General features: G+C 38.9%; 1 protein-coding gene across 2 annotated transcripts in view; it reads right to left on the reverse strand.

Moving 5' to 3' along the window:
- Window positions 1–12,014: 12,014 nt before the first annotated feature.
- carmil3 (capping protein regulator and myosin 1 linker 3) overlaps window positions 12,015–16,802 on the reverse strand; it is a 54,337-nt gene continuing 49,549 nt past the window's right edge. For both annotated transcript variants that reach the window (XM_034304133.2, XM_026937088.3), the window contains 6 exons: window positions 15,687–15,939; window positions 15,270–15,391; window positions 15,009–15,123; window positions 13,736–13,813; window positions 13,515–13,634; window positions 12,015–13,324 (listed from right to left, as the gene is read on the reverse strand). In XM_034304133.2, the coding sequence (XP_034160024.1) occupies window positions 13,284–13,324; window positions 13,515–13,634; window positions 13,736–13,813; window positions 15,009–15,123; window positions 15,270–15,391; window positions 15,687–15,939 (729 nt within the window). In that variant the 3' untranslated portion in view covers window positions 12,015–13,283. The remainder of the gene's footprint in view (window positions 13,325–13,514; window positions 13,635–13,735; window positions 13,814–15,008; window positions 15,124–15,269; window positions 15,392–15,686; window positions 15,940–16,802) is intronic.

Genomic DNA, 16,802 nt, shown 5'->3' on the forward strand with positions numbered 1-16,802 from the left:
CAATCGCTGTGTGAGGAAAGAACACTTAGCTAGCAAGCTAGCAGTTAAAACATTAAGCAGATGACTCATTTATCTTAGGTAATCTTTGCAGAAAGTGGGATTTGCCAAAGCATGGTATAGGCAGAAAAGCACAATTTTGGTTTAGTCCGAGTTTCTCCTCCACACACTCCTCCAGTCAGTTTTAGCTGTATTCACTGAACGAAGTGGAATTGCGCACTGTATGGAAACCGTGTCCATTTTTAATTCATTCATCCTCGAAGACTTGCTTACGAGACGTTTTTACTTTGCCTACACCACAAAGTGTGCCCTAGGTCAGCTCTGATCTCGCACTAGTCTGTAATGACCATAACCATAGTGACAAGCTCGTAAATAATTCATTATCTTCTTTGCTTTCTTTGATCTATGGAAAATAATCAATACTTTAGGGCCTGTCTGGGTTACAAATGAACCAGGTATACTCTTCATGCTGATACCTGCACAAAATCCCAAACAGGGGAAAAAGCTTGTTAGTAAATAAGTAACAAAAACTGTATTAAAGCACTACATGGCTCTAAATCAGTGATGTGGCTGCAACGACACATACAGTTTACTAATATTGTTGGTTGCTTGTGTTATATGAAGGATAATGTTAATGAACATTAAATAGTTAAATATGACAATTAAGAACACTGTCATGATACTGTAAATAGTCATAAGGGGAGTGATGTGATGTATATTCTTTATAAGAACTTGTACAGGCGATGTACGTTTGTTAGAAAAGTCTTATTTATTTGAAAAGTTTGCATGCTACACAGGAATTTTCACTACCCGACACATACAGTGGCACTATCTGTATCTTTTTATTGCTCCAAATATTTGTATTAGTATTTAGATTTATTTAAATATAAACTCTACTACTATATCCCTGAAAACACTGAAAAACACTGGAAAATTAAAAAAAAAATAAAAAACCTCAGAGGTAGAAATGCCATCACTGTCAGCACGGTCTGTGAAATTTAGCTCAGACAGTTCCTCAAACTCAGCTACATCACTCAAGTTCATAACTGGTCTCAACTAGAGATCCTGCTCACGCAGTTATTATTTTTGTTTGTATTATACTAATTATTATTATAATTATTATCATGCTTGCACCTGCCCGTAACATTTTCTAATGAACTTAGTTGGTTCTATTTCACCAAATAGAGCATAAACAAACCAGTTAGTCTAATTTAAACCACTGCAACCCTGACCAGGCGGTTACTAAGGATGACTAAATGCTAAATGCGTTGCGTAGTAACTCATGTTCACGATAATGAATGTGGTCTTTATTTGTCCCAAGAGGTTCATATCTGTTCGCTCGCTCACATCCACAAGCCTCAGTCACACACATGAAAGTAAACAGACATTACTTGTTCATTCTGAATAATGGATTCATATTCAGTTACATTTCTAATATACAATATAATCTCCAATGTTGAAATAAACCCCATGCCACTGGACCTAACCCTAACCATTTACAGGCTTCTGTTGTTTCCTGGTGGTTTTGGTTTGTAATGGAATTTGGTGTATTTGTGTATGTTGATATTGCAGTGTAATAGGTCCTAATGATTGAACAGGTGAGCAGAGCTCGATGGTTCTTTAATTGGATTCAAAGATGTAAATGGTGAGCTTGTTGCATTCATAATTATCTAGCTGGACCTGGCAAAATATAATGATTTACTTCATTACACCCTAAATGCCTCCTGATGGGGGAAAAGTGTTTAATGATAATCATTTTTCTGGGCTTTTTTTTGTAGCATCTCTTTGCACTAAGTAAAAATAGAAACGTAATGTAGTGACGTAGGATGTGTACGGCTGAGAGATGAAATGCATCTTTTTTGTTTGCAAATGCGCCCTTTTCAGTAAATAGCATCTGCTGTTTACGAGGATGACTATTTGTTCTTAATGGGGAATAAACAGCAGGGTACTTTTGGATTTATAAAATACATCCGTTTGTCAGGATGCTGGTCCTTGAAGTCTCAACCTTCAGGGCAGTAGCACAGCACGTTAACCACTGAGTCACTGAATAACCCAAATGTGCTCGATGTGAATGTAAACTAATAGATTTCCTCTGTTTATTATTAATTAACCAGTCATTCCATAAACAGTGCACCAGACCATTCAAGGGTCATGCTACTCATTCATTCATCTTCAGTCAGAGCTATATCCTGGTCAAGGTCATGGTGGATCCAGAGCCGGATCACAGGAACACTGGACTGGACACCAATCCATCATAGACACGCAGTCAGGAAACCCATGTGGACTTGAGGAGAACATACGGAAACTCCACACGGACAGTAACCTGAGCTCAGGATCAACCTGCAGACTCTGACGCTGTGAGGACGCTACCTGCTCCGCCATCATGCCACCCAACCTGCTACCCAACATGCATAATTTAATCTGGAATTGCCAACCTTGAAGACACTTCGGAATAATTCTTCAGCATTCTCCAGCTGGGCGAATGGGGATCGTGTTACTGAACAGTGTCTTGTGTACATTTAGGTAAAGGTGCAGATCTGGGGAGTTCATGGACATTATAGAAGTGTTTTGATGCTGTCACTATCACTCAGGTTTGTGGAGTGATGGGATACTTTATGTCCCAGGGTGCACTCAAGCCTGTGTTTACCTTCCGACTCTTTTTCTCATATCTAGACCTGCTGAGGTCCCTGTTTGGACTCACAATGTACCCTTCTAAACCACTGTACTGAATGTGGCTAATGCTTTAGTTCTGTTTCTACCTTCAGAACTTTCACTCATGACTCACTTTCTGCTGTTGCGCCTGGTTCCACATGGATACCCTAAAGATCTATAATTCTCAAGAACAGTTTGTCCTCAAGTCTGACCTGGCGTCCGAGGATAATCTCACCTGGATACTGTAGATTTGTAAATACGAACTGCTGCTGTAATCATAAAACTGTCTTGGTTTCATCTCAGGACTTATTTACACCTCAAAGCAAATGGAATAGTATATCTTTTAGTATAATTAACAACATCTAGTGTTTTGGATTCACTGTACTGTTACTACTATAGGATCTGCAGAGTCAGTTATGTTTCCCCAGTTGACTTTGTAATAAGCAGCTGCATTTGAAATAATGGATTCACATAGAGCACTCTGTTAAACTGCTCCTATTCAGTGCCGATGACATGGCACGGTTCGTGGCCACCGCTCGGTTGTCACGCCACACATTTCGCTAGAGGTGGATGATTAGTCTGCACGACACGCTTGTTGATCTGCAGTGGTTTAATTACGCTTCATCAAGCCTCAGCAGCTCTTTTGTGAGTCTGAATGGGGCCTGATCAGAATGATGATGAAGACTCAAATTATTCCTCGAATCCTCAAAAATATAACTGCTGTAATTATGGAGTGTATTGTGTGAATTGAAGTGTGTTAATGGGGCAGAACTGTCATGTGTGGAGTGGACACCAGTGTTCCTGCTCATATAATCAACCAATCATGTATCAGCGGCATGCTGCAACTATTTATCAGTCAAGGTTCACGTTAGTGAGTCTCCTTATACTCATTTAAACATCTCAGGAGCTCTTGTAGGACTTTTTTTTTCAAACTAAATGGATTTTAATGAATATTTTTATTTCATTTCATGCAGCTCTTCCAGTCTTCCCGGTTTGGCTTCATGAACAGTTGTTTGTGTGTGTGTGTGTGTGTTATTTAAATGTTACACATAGTCTAAAATAGTCTAAGGACATATTGCAAGGTGGACTTCTAGGAAACCACCTAGGGTGGAAGCAAGATGGTGCGTGATGGCACTGTGCCTTTACAGAAGGCAAATGCGAATCCTTACACTTGTAGAAAACAGTGTCCATGTGAGACAAGAATGTCTTCATGCAACAGACAATGTACACACAGACTTTTCTTTTTAAAAAAAAAAAAACATTTTTACGTACATTTTTCAGCAAAGTCAGCACAACACAGAGTTTGGCTCCTTTGGCTCCCAAAACATGTTTTTTTCTAAACTGAACAAAGATATTTTGACCACTGGTTGTTGTTCTTGCTCTAACTACAGCTGAAATTCTTTTAAGAAATCTTCCTCTATAACAAATATTACTTGGCAGGACATTTTATAAAGTCCATTTAAATCAGCATGGTGCTGCTGTGTTGTTGTTGTGCCTGCTGTGTCTGTGCTTCGTTAAGCATTTTTATTTATACTGATAATCAACTCTCCTCATCCACTTGACTACATGCAGTACATCTTCTACAAGCGGCAGTGTTCACGCTGCCTCATACACACAGCTGAGAGTCAAACACACAGCTCACCTTTCACACTAATGATCAGCCCAGATGCTGAAAAGAAGTTTCCATTAAAGCATTTTATTCGGTTATGCTGCAGGAGTACCGGTATTGCTTACATCTATTTTTAAAATAAGAAATAAAAAAACAGCTCATATATGTGAGTCAGCTTTCAGTGTTCACTTAAAAGAGGCTTCACAAATAGCTGACTCATTCACGAATGACAAATCTCTAGTGCAGTATTTCTTTTAAGAGATGCAATCAAAATGCTAATAAATTACCTGCAACATGGCAACATGGTTTCTTGCTAGTATGAAGTCGCTTCAGGCCCCTAACCCTGACCACTAGGGGGCGCCATGAGTTTTAAACTAGCATATGCAAAAAAGCGCACTTTACTATCATTTGGTGAAAAGGTTTACGTATCAGGCAGTTGCAAGGGGGCTACTTATGGTGTGAAAACAACAGGAACTGTAAATTATGTAAATAAATTAGATAAGTAACATATACATATCGATATGTATGTAAATGAGGCAGAAGAGGTTGAAGAAGAGAAGAAATGGATCCAAACCATACGTAAAAAATCAATGCAAATTAATTGGATTTAGTCAATCTGTCTGCTTTCTTGCTTCTGCTTGTTGATGTAATTGAAAGGGAAAATGTTAGTAGCTAGAGTTAGCTAGAGTTAGCTAGAGTTAGCTACTTAGCTACTAACTTAGTATCTCGAGTTAGCCAGTAACTAATATCATCTTGTTCAGTTGTTATTGTTTTATTGTTTATCAAGTTCCCTCATCTGAGATAATGAAGCATCAATTCTGCCTGAGAAAGTTGTCGCTTAGGGCTGCTAAATGTTCACAGTTTTCCCAGGATCCAAGCTCTAAATGTCATCCTGCTTCCCTCAACCTCCCATTTTATTTATTTATTTATTTATTTATTTATTTATTTATTTTTAAATCCTGAATAGTACGGGTCTCCCTTGTGGCTCAGAGGCCCTAAGCGACTACTTATATATAACTTGTAGCTAGAAATAGCCCCGTGTATCTCTGTAGAATTCAAGATCTTGTTATTTTAAGGAGTGCAGTAATGTTTACTGAAACGGAAAATGCATACCTTGTTCAAGGTCTATAACGTAAGCAAAAAAATAAATTCATAAATGTGAGGGCAATATTAGATACTGAAGGTATGTTATTCATCAAGATTCACAAATATGTGGTTTTTCGCAAAGGCTAAAAGGACGGCGAGCAGTTGAAGAGAATGTGGCTTGCGTATTTTTTCTGAAGGGTCATGTTTTGCGAAACATTTCTTTAGCCTATGCTCGAATGAATGAATGAATAAGTGAATAATCTCTAAACTTTCTAGCACATGCACCATCTTTAGTGTTGTATCATTTTTCATAATTAGTTTTTCGGAAAAGAAAAAGCAATGACAATTTGGACAATGAAAAACTTCATGAAATAAATTGCAAGAAAAATGAGTAATATTGCGCAATAACAGGCATTATGCTTCTTTTCTCAGATCTATGTTATAGATTTTTACCACCACGATTTGCATGAAGCACCATTAACGGCATACAGAAATATCGAGTATCAGTCAAACATAATGTATAGCTCAGAAAGTATATCACTGGAGAAATTAGAATGAATGTAAGTGAGTGATTTGAGGCTGAGGAAGTGTCTCTGTTGTTGGCTTAATGACTCAACTCTGTGGTTTAGAGTCCAGCTTGAGGTGTGCTTTTGTATATCTGAATCATTTCTCTCTCTCTCTCTCTCTCTCTCTCTCTCTCTGATTAGAAGAGGAGATTAGGGAGCAGAGATGCAGAACAATAAGTTTTCTATAAGATGTTTCTCTAGCATTTATGGAAGGAGTCTCCAGTGTCGGTGCTTAGTAACAGTCAGAGGTAAAGCTGTAACTTTGTGCTTTGCAATTTCTCTGTAACATCTTACTAACTTATCACCCGGTTGATTATTTTTCTATAACAGTAACTGCTTTTTGCACTGGGCTACATCAGACCACTCGGTTGATTATTTTCCTATAACAGAATGTCCCAGAGTGTTTTTTTGTCCTCTTACACCACAGCAAATTACACATTGTGCACTATTTTTAGAAGACAATTCATCATTGTGACACACAAAAGCTTTGGACAGATATATTGTGAACGTAAAAATGAGTAAGTGATTAGGGGTTGTGAGCATGTGTGTGTGTATGTGTGTGTGTGTGTGTGTGTGTGTGTGTGTGTGTGTGTGTGTGTGTGAGAGAGAGAGAGAGAGAACAGCTGGTGTGTTACCGGATTGAAATGTGAAGCTGGGATTTAAAAGCAAGGCCTACAATCTGATGTTTTAATCACCTTGATAGTGTTACTATGCAACTCTTAGTCCAAAGCATGATAAGAGAGATCATGCACTAGAAACACACACCTATCATTAAAGAAGCAATCTAGCATCATGAAATATCAGAGTGTATCTGTTTCTAATAGTATAAATGACACTTAGGAAAGTGTGTTTCTCACCAAGTAAGCTAAAGTAACTATTTTAGCTACAGTCTGTAGAAAGACTAATTAAATGTCTGCGCCATTTGGCTGCAACAACGCAATGGGTTAATATGACATTATAAAGTTTACGCAGCTGATAGTTACCACTAGTATAAAGTTTCTAATGGAAGCCTGATTGAATCATGAAGCAGCCAGGAATCCCTAGCAGTAGGTGTGTGATAATGATAACATAGCCACAGGAAAACGAAATGCAGAGGAGATGAAAAAACATCTTCCAACACAGATGCTTACGCTCAGCAGCCACTTTAATAAGAAGACCTGTATTCCGTGACCTCTCACTGTTGGTGCCAGACTGGCTGGTTTGAGTATTTCAGAAACTGCTGGTCTCCTGGGATTTTCACACAGAATGGTGCGAAAAACAAAAAACATTAAGGCTATGGTAACTCAAATGACCACTCCGTACAACCGTGGTGAGCAGAAAAGCATCTCAGAATGCACAAACCTTGGATTGGAGCGATGGAAACTATCTTGAATACAATCAAATGTATCTAGTATTTCCTATTTTAATACTATAATAAACAAAATATAAGATTAGTAAACTTACTTCTAGATATATTTACTAATTTCAAGCTACCTTTTTTCCTTCAAAATGATCTACCAATAGAACAAGATTGAGAATAGGCAGAAAATATATCTAGAAATAGGTTGAATAATATTATGTTTAGTTTATTTTAATCTTCATTACTTTATTTCCTGTTTACTACCTGCATTTTTTCTGTCTTATTAACATCTAGAGAATATCAGGAAACAGCTATTTATAGTGGCAAGTGATAACAGGAAGGAATTTACTTTGCTGAACGTTAAATGTAATTGTAAACAGATTCTTTAATAAATTAATAATTGTAATTAATAGTTGGCAATCGTTGCTGTGGTGTAAGTGGAATAAAACACGTCAGGTGGTAACAGTGACTATGCTTTGCGTCAGGCCACGTCACAACATCCCATTGTTGATCATTTTCCTATAACAACATGCCCCCAAGTGTTTTATTCCTTACGTGAAAAAGAACAACCTTTCACCTGGCCTGAACAGATGTTTTGCAATAAATAAACCTATGACGTCACTTCCTGCAAAAACAGTTGCGATTAAACTGTCTCCAAGATGCAGTACATGATCCAGTGTTTAATGATCAAATTTCTCAGTAAATCTGTGTTAAAGTGTATTAAATCGTTGATATTTTCACACTATGATTTACAATTTCGTCAATTTACAGTATCAAGGCTCAGCTTAACGTTCATATAAACCAAGAACGCAGGGAATTTGTTCTCTCGTGCAGTAGATTATGTCTTGGCCCTCCTTCAGTATAATATCTCTATTTATAGGGCTCATGTACTGCAACCATGCGTACGTGTGGTGTCATCATTTATAACCAGCTATGACAGCAATTTATTATTTATCTAAAGGTCCCAGTCCTGCACATCTGCATAAATTATACATACAGTGTTTTCAGAGAAGGTGTCAGACAATTAATACACCTAGTACCTACTCTATAATACATAAAGTAAATATATTTCACATGGGAAACTATATTTTAATGCAAGCTATTATTTAATGCACAAATGTAACACGTCATACAGACAACTCCAGAATTATTGGCACCCATGGCAAAAATGAGCACAACTTCTGCATATGAAATAAACCACAAAACTAATGAGAGATATATTTGTTTACACATTACCCTGAAATATATCATTGTAAAATTCTGATATTCCAGAACAATGTCCAAAAACAGAAAAAATGACATAAAGAACTTTAAAAACATGGACAGTGAACTGCTGGCGCTGTGGCCCGAGTTGTTTACGGGGCCAAGAGTTCCAGTGGAAGGACTGCTGTTTGGGCCTCTTGGTAAAAACCCAAAAGTCCAAACCTACTGCTATGGTATCCAGTGCTATCTTCTTCAACACTGGTGCTGCCAGGCTGAAACACTGGTACAGGTTTGCTGTTGTAAGGCTAGGCGTAATGACAGAAGATTACTCTGACCTCAGGATGCTGCATTCACACCCATATGAGATATTATTCCAGAACAACTGAGCCACATAGCAGCGAATGAGATAAGGAACATCTTTTTCTCAGATTTCTCAGACTCACTAAAGAAAATCAAAAAGAGTGCCAGTCCTGAAGCACTGGAACAGGCACAGTGATCATCATCGCTAATCATGAAGACTGGATTGATATTCTGGTCAGAGCAATGCTGGAGAACGAGATTCTGTCCAGAATTGACCACTTAGACAGAATCACACAGACCTTAATGTCTTTATGTTCAATCTGTGAGCGACTTCGGGCCTGTTACAATTATTACGGCTGTTATTTGAGCTTGACTGAACTATAGACTATCAATACACTGAACACACTGCAGCTGCCATGATATCCTAGTGTGATCGTTTTAGTAACTGATTAAGGGTCAGTTGCATCTTCCCTTGCTATTATACAAGCCCCTGTGCATGTACAGGCAGTGTATTGGATATTACCTGGACATTATGCATGTTCTGTTATGCATCCTGTAACAGTATCAGTAACAGTGTATTAGAACAAATGCAATAATATAAACCTGTGATTTTGCTTTGCAGTCAGCACAACGGTTGTTATAGAAAATTAATCAATACCTTTTGAGAATTCAACAACATTGTGGTATAAATTTAATTATATAACAGACTACGTCTAAACTAGCACATTGTACTTGTAGGTCTGTGTGTTTCTTCCATCACACAACAATATTCCCAGTAGCGGTCACCAGTCCCCCACACTCAGCAGAGATTGTGAATGGTCTTGCCTGACCTTTTGCTTCTGCAACTAATTTTGCTGCAGCCCTACTGGCTCCCCTATATCTCTCAGTTGAAAAACTCTCCCTTTCCTCCTGCCAGGTAAATCTGGCCTGCGCCTGTGTGAATCCAACTCACCACCAAGTGGTGATCAGCTGACAGCTCTGTCCCTGTTTTTACCCAAATGTCCAGAAAATATGGCCTTAACTCTGATGATACAAAGTCAATCATTGACCTTTGGCCCAAGGTGCTCTGGAACCAAGTACACTTATGAGCAAACTTTGTATTCGAAGTATCTCCATAATTCCCAACATGAGCATGGAAGTCTGCCAGTAGCACTATGGTGTCAGTAGGAGGTACCCTCTCAGCCACCTCAACCACTTTCTCCAGAAGACAACCCACTTGTCCAGTGGGATACACTCCAAACTCCAATTGTCCTTTGGCTTGGGACTGGCGAGTATCACCACTTCCCGCAAGGTCCACCTCCTGTGGAAAATCTGGAGACCACCCTGATCAAGATGTTTGGTAGTGGAGCATGTACTGTGTGTGGATGACTATACCTACCCCATACCTTTCCATCTCACACACTAACCCAGTTTCTCTCCCCAACCATCCCATGTTCCCAAAGCCAGTTTCCACTGCATGGGTCTAGTCTCTGTAAGACTATCCATCACATGCCTGCTGCCTAACTGGCATTGCGCCTGACCCCCACCCTTCATCTTGCAGGTGATAAGCCAACGAGATGCTTTGCATGTTGTCCCTGTTTGCCAAAGGACTTGCCTAGATCTTTCTAACCACCATATCATGCTGCCTTACAGAAGTTTTTCTTGCAAAAATCATAGGCGCTGGTGCAGGAGAGTAAGTGACAGAAGTAATGATGGCTAATGAGGTGAAAATGAATTGGTTAGGCTGTTAACTGCCTGCAGACCTGCTTTGGGTCCAGGTATGATAAATATTTTAATAGCTCGGTAGGCTTTTTACACCTACACATAGTCAAAGAGAGAACAGCAACATGAATGCACATGTCTACATGATGATAGCCCCCCAGAAAACACCACCAGCACCATCACCACCAGCACCACCACCACACACCTACACATGTGTAAAATACTAATTCGCTGTTATTTTGGTTAACCTGGAAAAGCCCATTATGAGCAAGTGTTGGGAGGCTGAGAAGGTGAGAAAGGAAGTGAGGACAATCTATAAATAGGTAATGAGAAACAGTACCAGTGATTAGTTTGGGAAATATCATAAAAGTGTGAAACGCATCCATGATAATGCTCCCTTAATGCCTGAACATGTTTACTGAACTTGAGTGGAATACCTGGCCTTAAAGTTTCATCAGAACTTTATTGTTGCTAGTTTATTGCTGTTTGTCACTGATTTTAATTCATTATCCATGTGTGTCTGTGTGTAAGACAGGGAGGACTTCAAGAAGACAGCTGCGTATGCTTTCTTTTTTTATCAGGCAGATTTCGTAGTAGCTTAGCAGGCCTATGTAAATAGCAGCAAAAGTGCCATGGCTCATTGGGCTTGCACAGTGTGCATTACTGCATGCGATTAAATGAGACGTTATTAACAAAATGATTTATGAATGGTTTAAACCGGCTCTTTAATTTGTTTTACTGGAAAACACCTTTAATCTGTGTCAGTGTTTTCCACAGCAGACGTAATTGTAGAGGAGAGGGACATACAGTATGTTGTGCTAGGTAACTCACGTTTACACTGCGTCTGCACTAATCTACAGTGCTGCACTGTAAATTATTATTTATTGCATTTAAGAGTAGGTTTTATCAAATTCAATTGCATGTATTCTCTTTGTTCTTTTCATGACTTGGAGAAAAACATAAGAAATTACAACTGTAGACCTCTTTAGCACAATACCCAGTAACCCTGTAACCCTGTAACCCTGTGTGTTTGGGGTCGTATCAATGCCAGGGACAGGCTTTTACCCCAACTGCCGCATTCCTAAGTCTGTGCTGTTGGCCTTTGGCGCCCTCCTTTGACCAGATAAGGAACTACATTACTGCCAAATTAAACAGTAACAATAAGGGTATCTCATGACAAATCTAAAAGTATCTATCTATCTATCTATCTATCTGTCTATCACTCTGTCTATCTCTTGGTCTGTCCATCTGTCTATTCGTCTTTCAGTCTGTCGATCTACCTATCTGTCTGTATTTGTATGTCTACCTACTTCTTAATGATCTATCTATCTATCTATCTATCTATCTATCTATCTATCACAAGCCTTAATGTTGTAGCGTTTTAAATCTGTATGTTAATTATTAATATTCCTGTTACTGTAGCTGAGTTCAGCAGTTCCTTGTTTCACAAAAGTGTTTTCACAAATAAAGGTAAACATGGAAGAACAGGCATTTTTGCTTGGAAGTGCGACTTAAAGAAAATGCTGATCAGGCCTGTGTCTCAGAAAGCAGTCTTTCAGTATTCAGAGTCTCCTTTTTATTGACTTTGTCACATTCACAACACCAGTAAAAAATAGAGCTCATTTAAATACAGCAAATTTCTGCTCTGTACGGAACAGCATAAAATACATGTGAATGACATCTGTGTTGTTGATCTGGATAAGAACAACCTGATCAGAACAAGAAACGGAAATGACGTTAAAAAAAAAAAAAACAGCAAGCCTAAAGATGTAATGAAAAGATTTTTGAATCAATGTTCAGTGCAAATTCAGCTTACTCATAGTCGCTATGGAGATGCTACACAGTGACATCCTGCAGGTTCTTTAGAGGTCTATGGAAATGATTCAGTGCCATGTAGAAACGCAATCACAAAAAACAAACATGCCACACTGAAAAGTAAAACCTGCACTGCACTGCATCTTGCATTCCTTGATCTCTTGATTAAAAAATAATCAGAGTATTGCTTTTTTTTTTTTTTTTTAAGAACGCTGATTTGAAAGCAATTCCCTGCTGCATTGCATTTCACTTTCATCACTGTGTTGCAGTTGTGTCACGCTGAAATGCAATCACTGTCCAATCACAGCCCTACTCAGGATGTGCTTGGAATCAGAGCGGTCCTATATGCATCATTTTACATTTTTTTGTCGTCCGTATAAAGAAACGCCCTTTCTAGTTTTTATTTATCAATGATTTGTCAAGGGCTGTGATTGGACAGTGATTGCATTTCAGTGTGGTACGACTGCAACGCACTGTGACCCTTTTTTTCCCCAAACATTTTCCCCCCAGCGTGATTGCTTTTCTAGCTGGCACAGAATAGAAACCAGTCAGGTAAATAACACCATACACAGCTTATGAGGTGTAAAGAGAGAAATATTGTTCATTGTACCTTTTAAAGGAGGTACAGCAATACTGCTTAATGATTAAACTTTAATGAAAGCAAATAGGAGAAATAGAGAATGAGTGAAAAAACAGAAGGAGAGAGAGAGAGAGAGAGAGAGAGATGAACAGCAGACAGAAGTAAGAAACACCTGAAATGGAATGTATGATGCAAAACAAGAGAGTGAATAATTTAAAAGGATATGAAAGACACCAGTCAAGCAGTGTGTGTGTGTGTGTGTGTGTTTGTGGAAACATGATTGACAGACAGCTGGGAATGCAATTTCATTCAAGCATAAGATCATTCCACACAACTCATCATTATCACTCTCTTGTTTGACCCCCATCCATCTTCTCTGTAACTCGTTTGTACATCTGCCTGAAAATAAAAAAAAAAAAAAAAAAAACTGTTTGATCACGAGGCTTCACCGTTGCTTGGCTCTGGACTTTGTTGACCTACAGAGAGAGATAGAGAGAGAAAGAGAGAGACACAACCTTATGTTACCTTATTAACTATTCTGGATTAGTTAAAGGTCAGCTCAGAACCATCTGCTAGACTGTAAACACACACACACACACACACACACACACACACACGATTTTGTCATTAATATATCTGTATATACGATTTGCTTGTACACATTACCAGCAGTATCAAAAGATCTGTTTCTTCTTGGGGGAAGTCGTGGCTTTTTCACCGGGGGTTTAGGATCTGAGGACCTCTCCACATCGCCGGGGCTGCCTTCCTCCATGCCTGAATTAAAGCCTTAACATGCACACAAACACACACAAGCACACAGACAATAAGAACTGGATCATACACTGTAATTCTGCTCAGGAATCCTAGTAAGTGAGAAGAACTCTTACCTGCCTCGCAAGAGTGGGCCTTTCGGTTCCTGTGAGGCTTCGTGGCCACTCCACTTGAGGAACAGTCTTCTGCCGCACCTGTGTACATACCGTCAGACATACCATCATCATCATCATCATCATCATCATCATGATGTTGCTTATGGATGAAAGTGTAGTAGCTACATACAGTGTACACACCACTGTTAAAATGGCAGGATGTGATGTAAAAAAAAAGAAACCAATATAAATCACGTCAGATTTTTTTACAACTTGAACGTGAGTTGCACAGAAATGCATTCAAACTCATGTTCAAAAGTAATTATCCTCTCATCAATGAAGTGATTCTGATTAACGCCAAATAAAGATCTGTAGGTAGATCTGTAGATCTGTAGGTAGGATGTTCTTGACATCTTCTTGGTTTCATGCCACTGCTGAAGCCATGGTCCACAAACAGCTTCCAAAGCATGTACGGGATCTCAATGTGGAAAGGTATTGATCAGGAAACAAAAGAATTTCCAAAACATTAGATGTACCATGGAACACTGTGAAGGCCATCATCAACAAGTGGAGAAAATGGAGCACCGCAGTGACATCACCAAGAACATGATGTCTCTCCAAAAATGATGTAAGCTCAAGAAGAAAACTTATCAAGGAGGCTGCCAAGAGACCTACAGCAACATTAAAGGAGTTGCAGGAACATCTGGTGAGTACTGGTCGCTCTGTGAACGTGACAATGCTCTCTCTTGTATTCTTGTAGGTAGGATGGCTACACAGAAGCCCTTTTTCACAAAACAAAAAAAAAACAAGCAACCAATTGATGCAAAATGTTTTATGGTCTGATGACCAAGGTAGAACGTTTTGAACATAAATCTTATAGATATGTTTGGTGCAAAAACAAGACACCTAAAGAACATCATACCCATGGTGAAGCATGGTGGTGGAAGCTTCATTTCATAAATCCTACTGAAAACCTGTGGAATGACTTGAAGAGAGCTGAGCACAGGAGATCTCATTACAGACTGATAGATCTGGAGATCTTACCCAAAAAGAAAAACCCCTGAGTGCTGTATTACAAGCAAAAAAAGGCTTATATAACGGGTGTGCACACTTATGCAACCAGATTATTGTACATTTATTTCTTCTTTGTGTTTCTTCCTAAAATGTTTCTATGTGTCTGTACTTCAATTTTTTTTTACTACCTCAGCTGCTATAATCACATCAGAGGTAGAAAAAGATGACGTGATTCATCTTGGGTTTATTTACATAAAGAAAAGCTTTGATTTGAATCTACCTTGAGTGACGGGAGAATCTACCAATCGGGATGCAGGCTTGGCAACGACAGGTGGTGCAGGAGGCTGTACCTGATTCTTGGCAGTAGATTTCGCAGGTGATTTCGCAGTATCTAGCTGGGGGATGACATTTAAGAGACATAAGACTGCAATTAATACTAAAGGTCAATGCACAAACACCAACACAACAAGCATGTACTGTATGTCTGCACTAACATGCGCACACACACACACACACACACACATTAATTCAAGCTATACACCTTTTCCGAGATGGGAGGAGTTTGTCCTTCTGCTTTTTGCTTTTGCTCTTCCTGACTTCGGATGTCCTCTTTTTCATCAACCACATCTTTCTCTCCTTCAGCATCCTTTTCAGCATTCTCTCCTAAAATAGCACAAAGTTAAAGAAAAGTAAATTAAGCACAGACCTACTGATTGAGTAAGAACATTAGTCACGGTTACACCTACAGACTTTGTAGTTAGCTTGAACTTATGTTATTAGTGTCGAGGTTAGTTTTCATCACACACCTTGTCTAAATCCAACCTCATCATCATCTTAAGCACACTTCTACTCTTGCTGTCCGATATTACATTTGCTTGTATTACTTATAGGATCATATTTGCAGGATGTTTCTGTAAAACTACCATAGAAATGAACCGTGTCATTACTATTAAACTACCTGCATTACTAGAGTTCTCCTCCAGATGGTGCTGTTTCATGTTCCCCAGTCTCGGCTTGCTGCTCTGAGGAGGAGGCTTGGGTTTCTGCTGCGGCTCCACCCTCACTCCCTCCTCCAGCTGAGCAGAGGATGAGTTTGAACCCTGGACACGTGGCTCGTCTTGACTGTCTTTAGGAGCTTTCTGTCCTTTATTGTCTCCGTCTGCGGGGACGGTGACGTCCGAGGAGACGAACACGTCGCTGTATTCAGGTGACTGATGAGGAAGAGAGAGGAAGGTAACAATCAGGTGATTAAGTAAAGATCATACAGTAAAAAGGCTGATGCAAATGTAAAGAACTGAAAATAGTTCCAGCAACAAGTAGACAGTACTGATGTGTTTTGTTTTAATGTCAAAGAACATTCAGTTACATGTATAATTCTTATTATCAAATTAAATTCAGACCATATTAGCATAATGTTAATTGTAAATCTGTTTTTTTTGTTTGTTTGTTTGTTTTTTTTAATGTCTGACAGAAAATGATCCACTGGAGGTTCTCTATCAGACAGAGTTTCTGCTAGAACCAAAGAACCTGTGAGGAACAACTTTTTCAAATATTCCTAGTTTTGCTTAGCTGTGTGAAATCTCATTGTTCAAGCATTTTGTTGTTGCGAAGTGTTTTATTCCTCTTATACCACAGCAATTTACCAGCAATTATACAATTTCATCGATTAAAAACCGACATATCATACTTTTTTTATCCATTTATAGTTACAGTGAATGTTGTGGAACCTCCATGAATCAAGTTACTGCCTGGTATCATTTGCGCTATAGCAGCTCTGAAGAGTCGTTTTTCTCTCTCTTTAAATCAATAACAAAAAAAATAGTCAGCTTATATATATGTACATATGAGAGAGAGAGAGAGAGACTTTCCTGTGGTGAAAAATTTAAAGCGCTGACACTGGAGACTCCTTCCAAAAATGTGAAATAAACGTCTCCTCACAGAAAACTTCACCACATCATCAATTAAAAATACAAGTCCCTGTGCAAGTTGTTACTATAGAAACGATAGAACGAGTGCATTAATACAAACCTTGAAGCCGGAACTACTGTCAGAGCTGCTGTTATAGCAAATTAAT

This window comes from Pangasianodon hypophthalmus, chromosome 4, assembly GCF_027358585.1.
Source record: "Pangasianodon hypophthalmus isolate fPanHyp1 chromosome 4, fPanHyp1.pri, whole genome shotgun sequence".
Taxonomy (NCBI): domain Eukaryota; kingdom Metazoa; phylum Chordata; class Actinopteri; order Siluriformes; family Pangasiidae; genus Pangasianodon; species Pangasianodon hypophthalmus.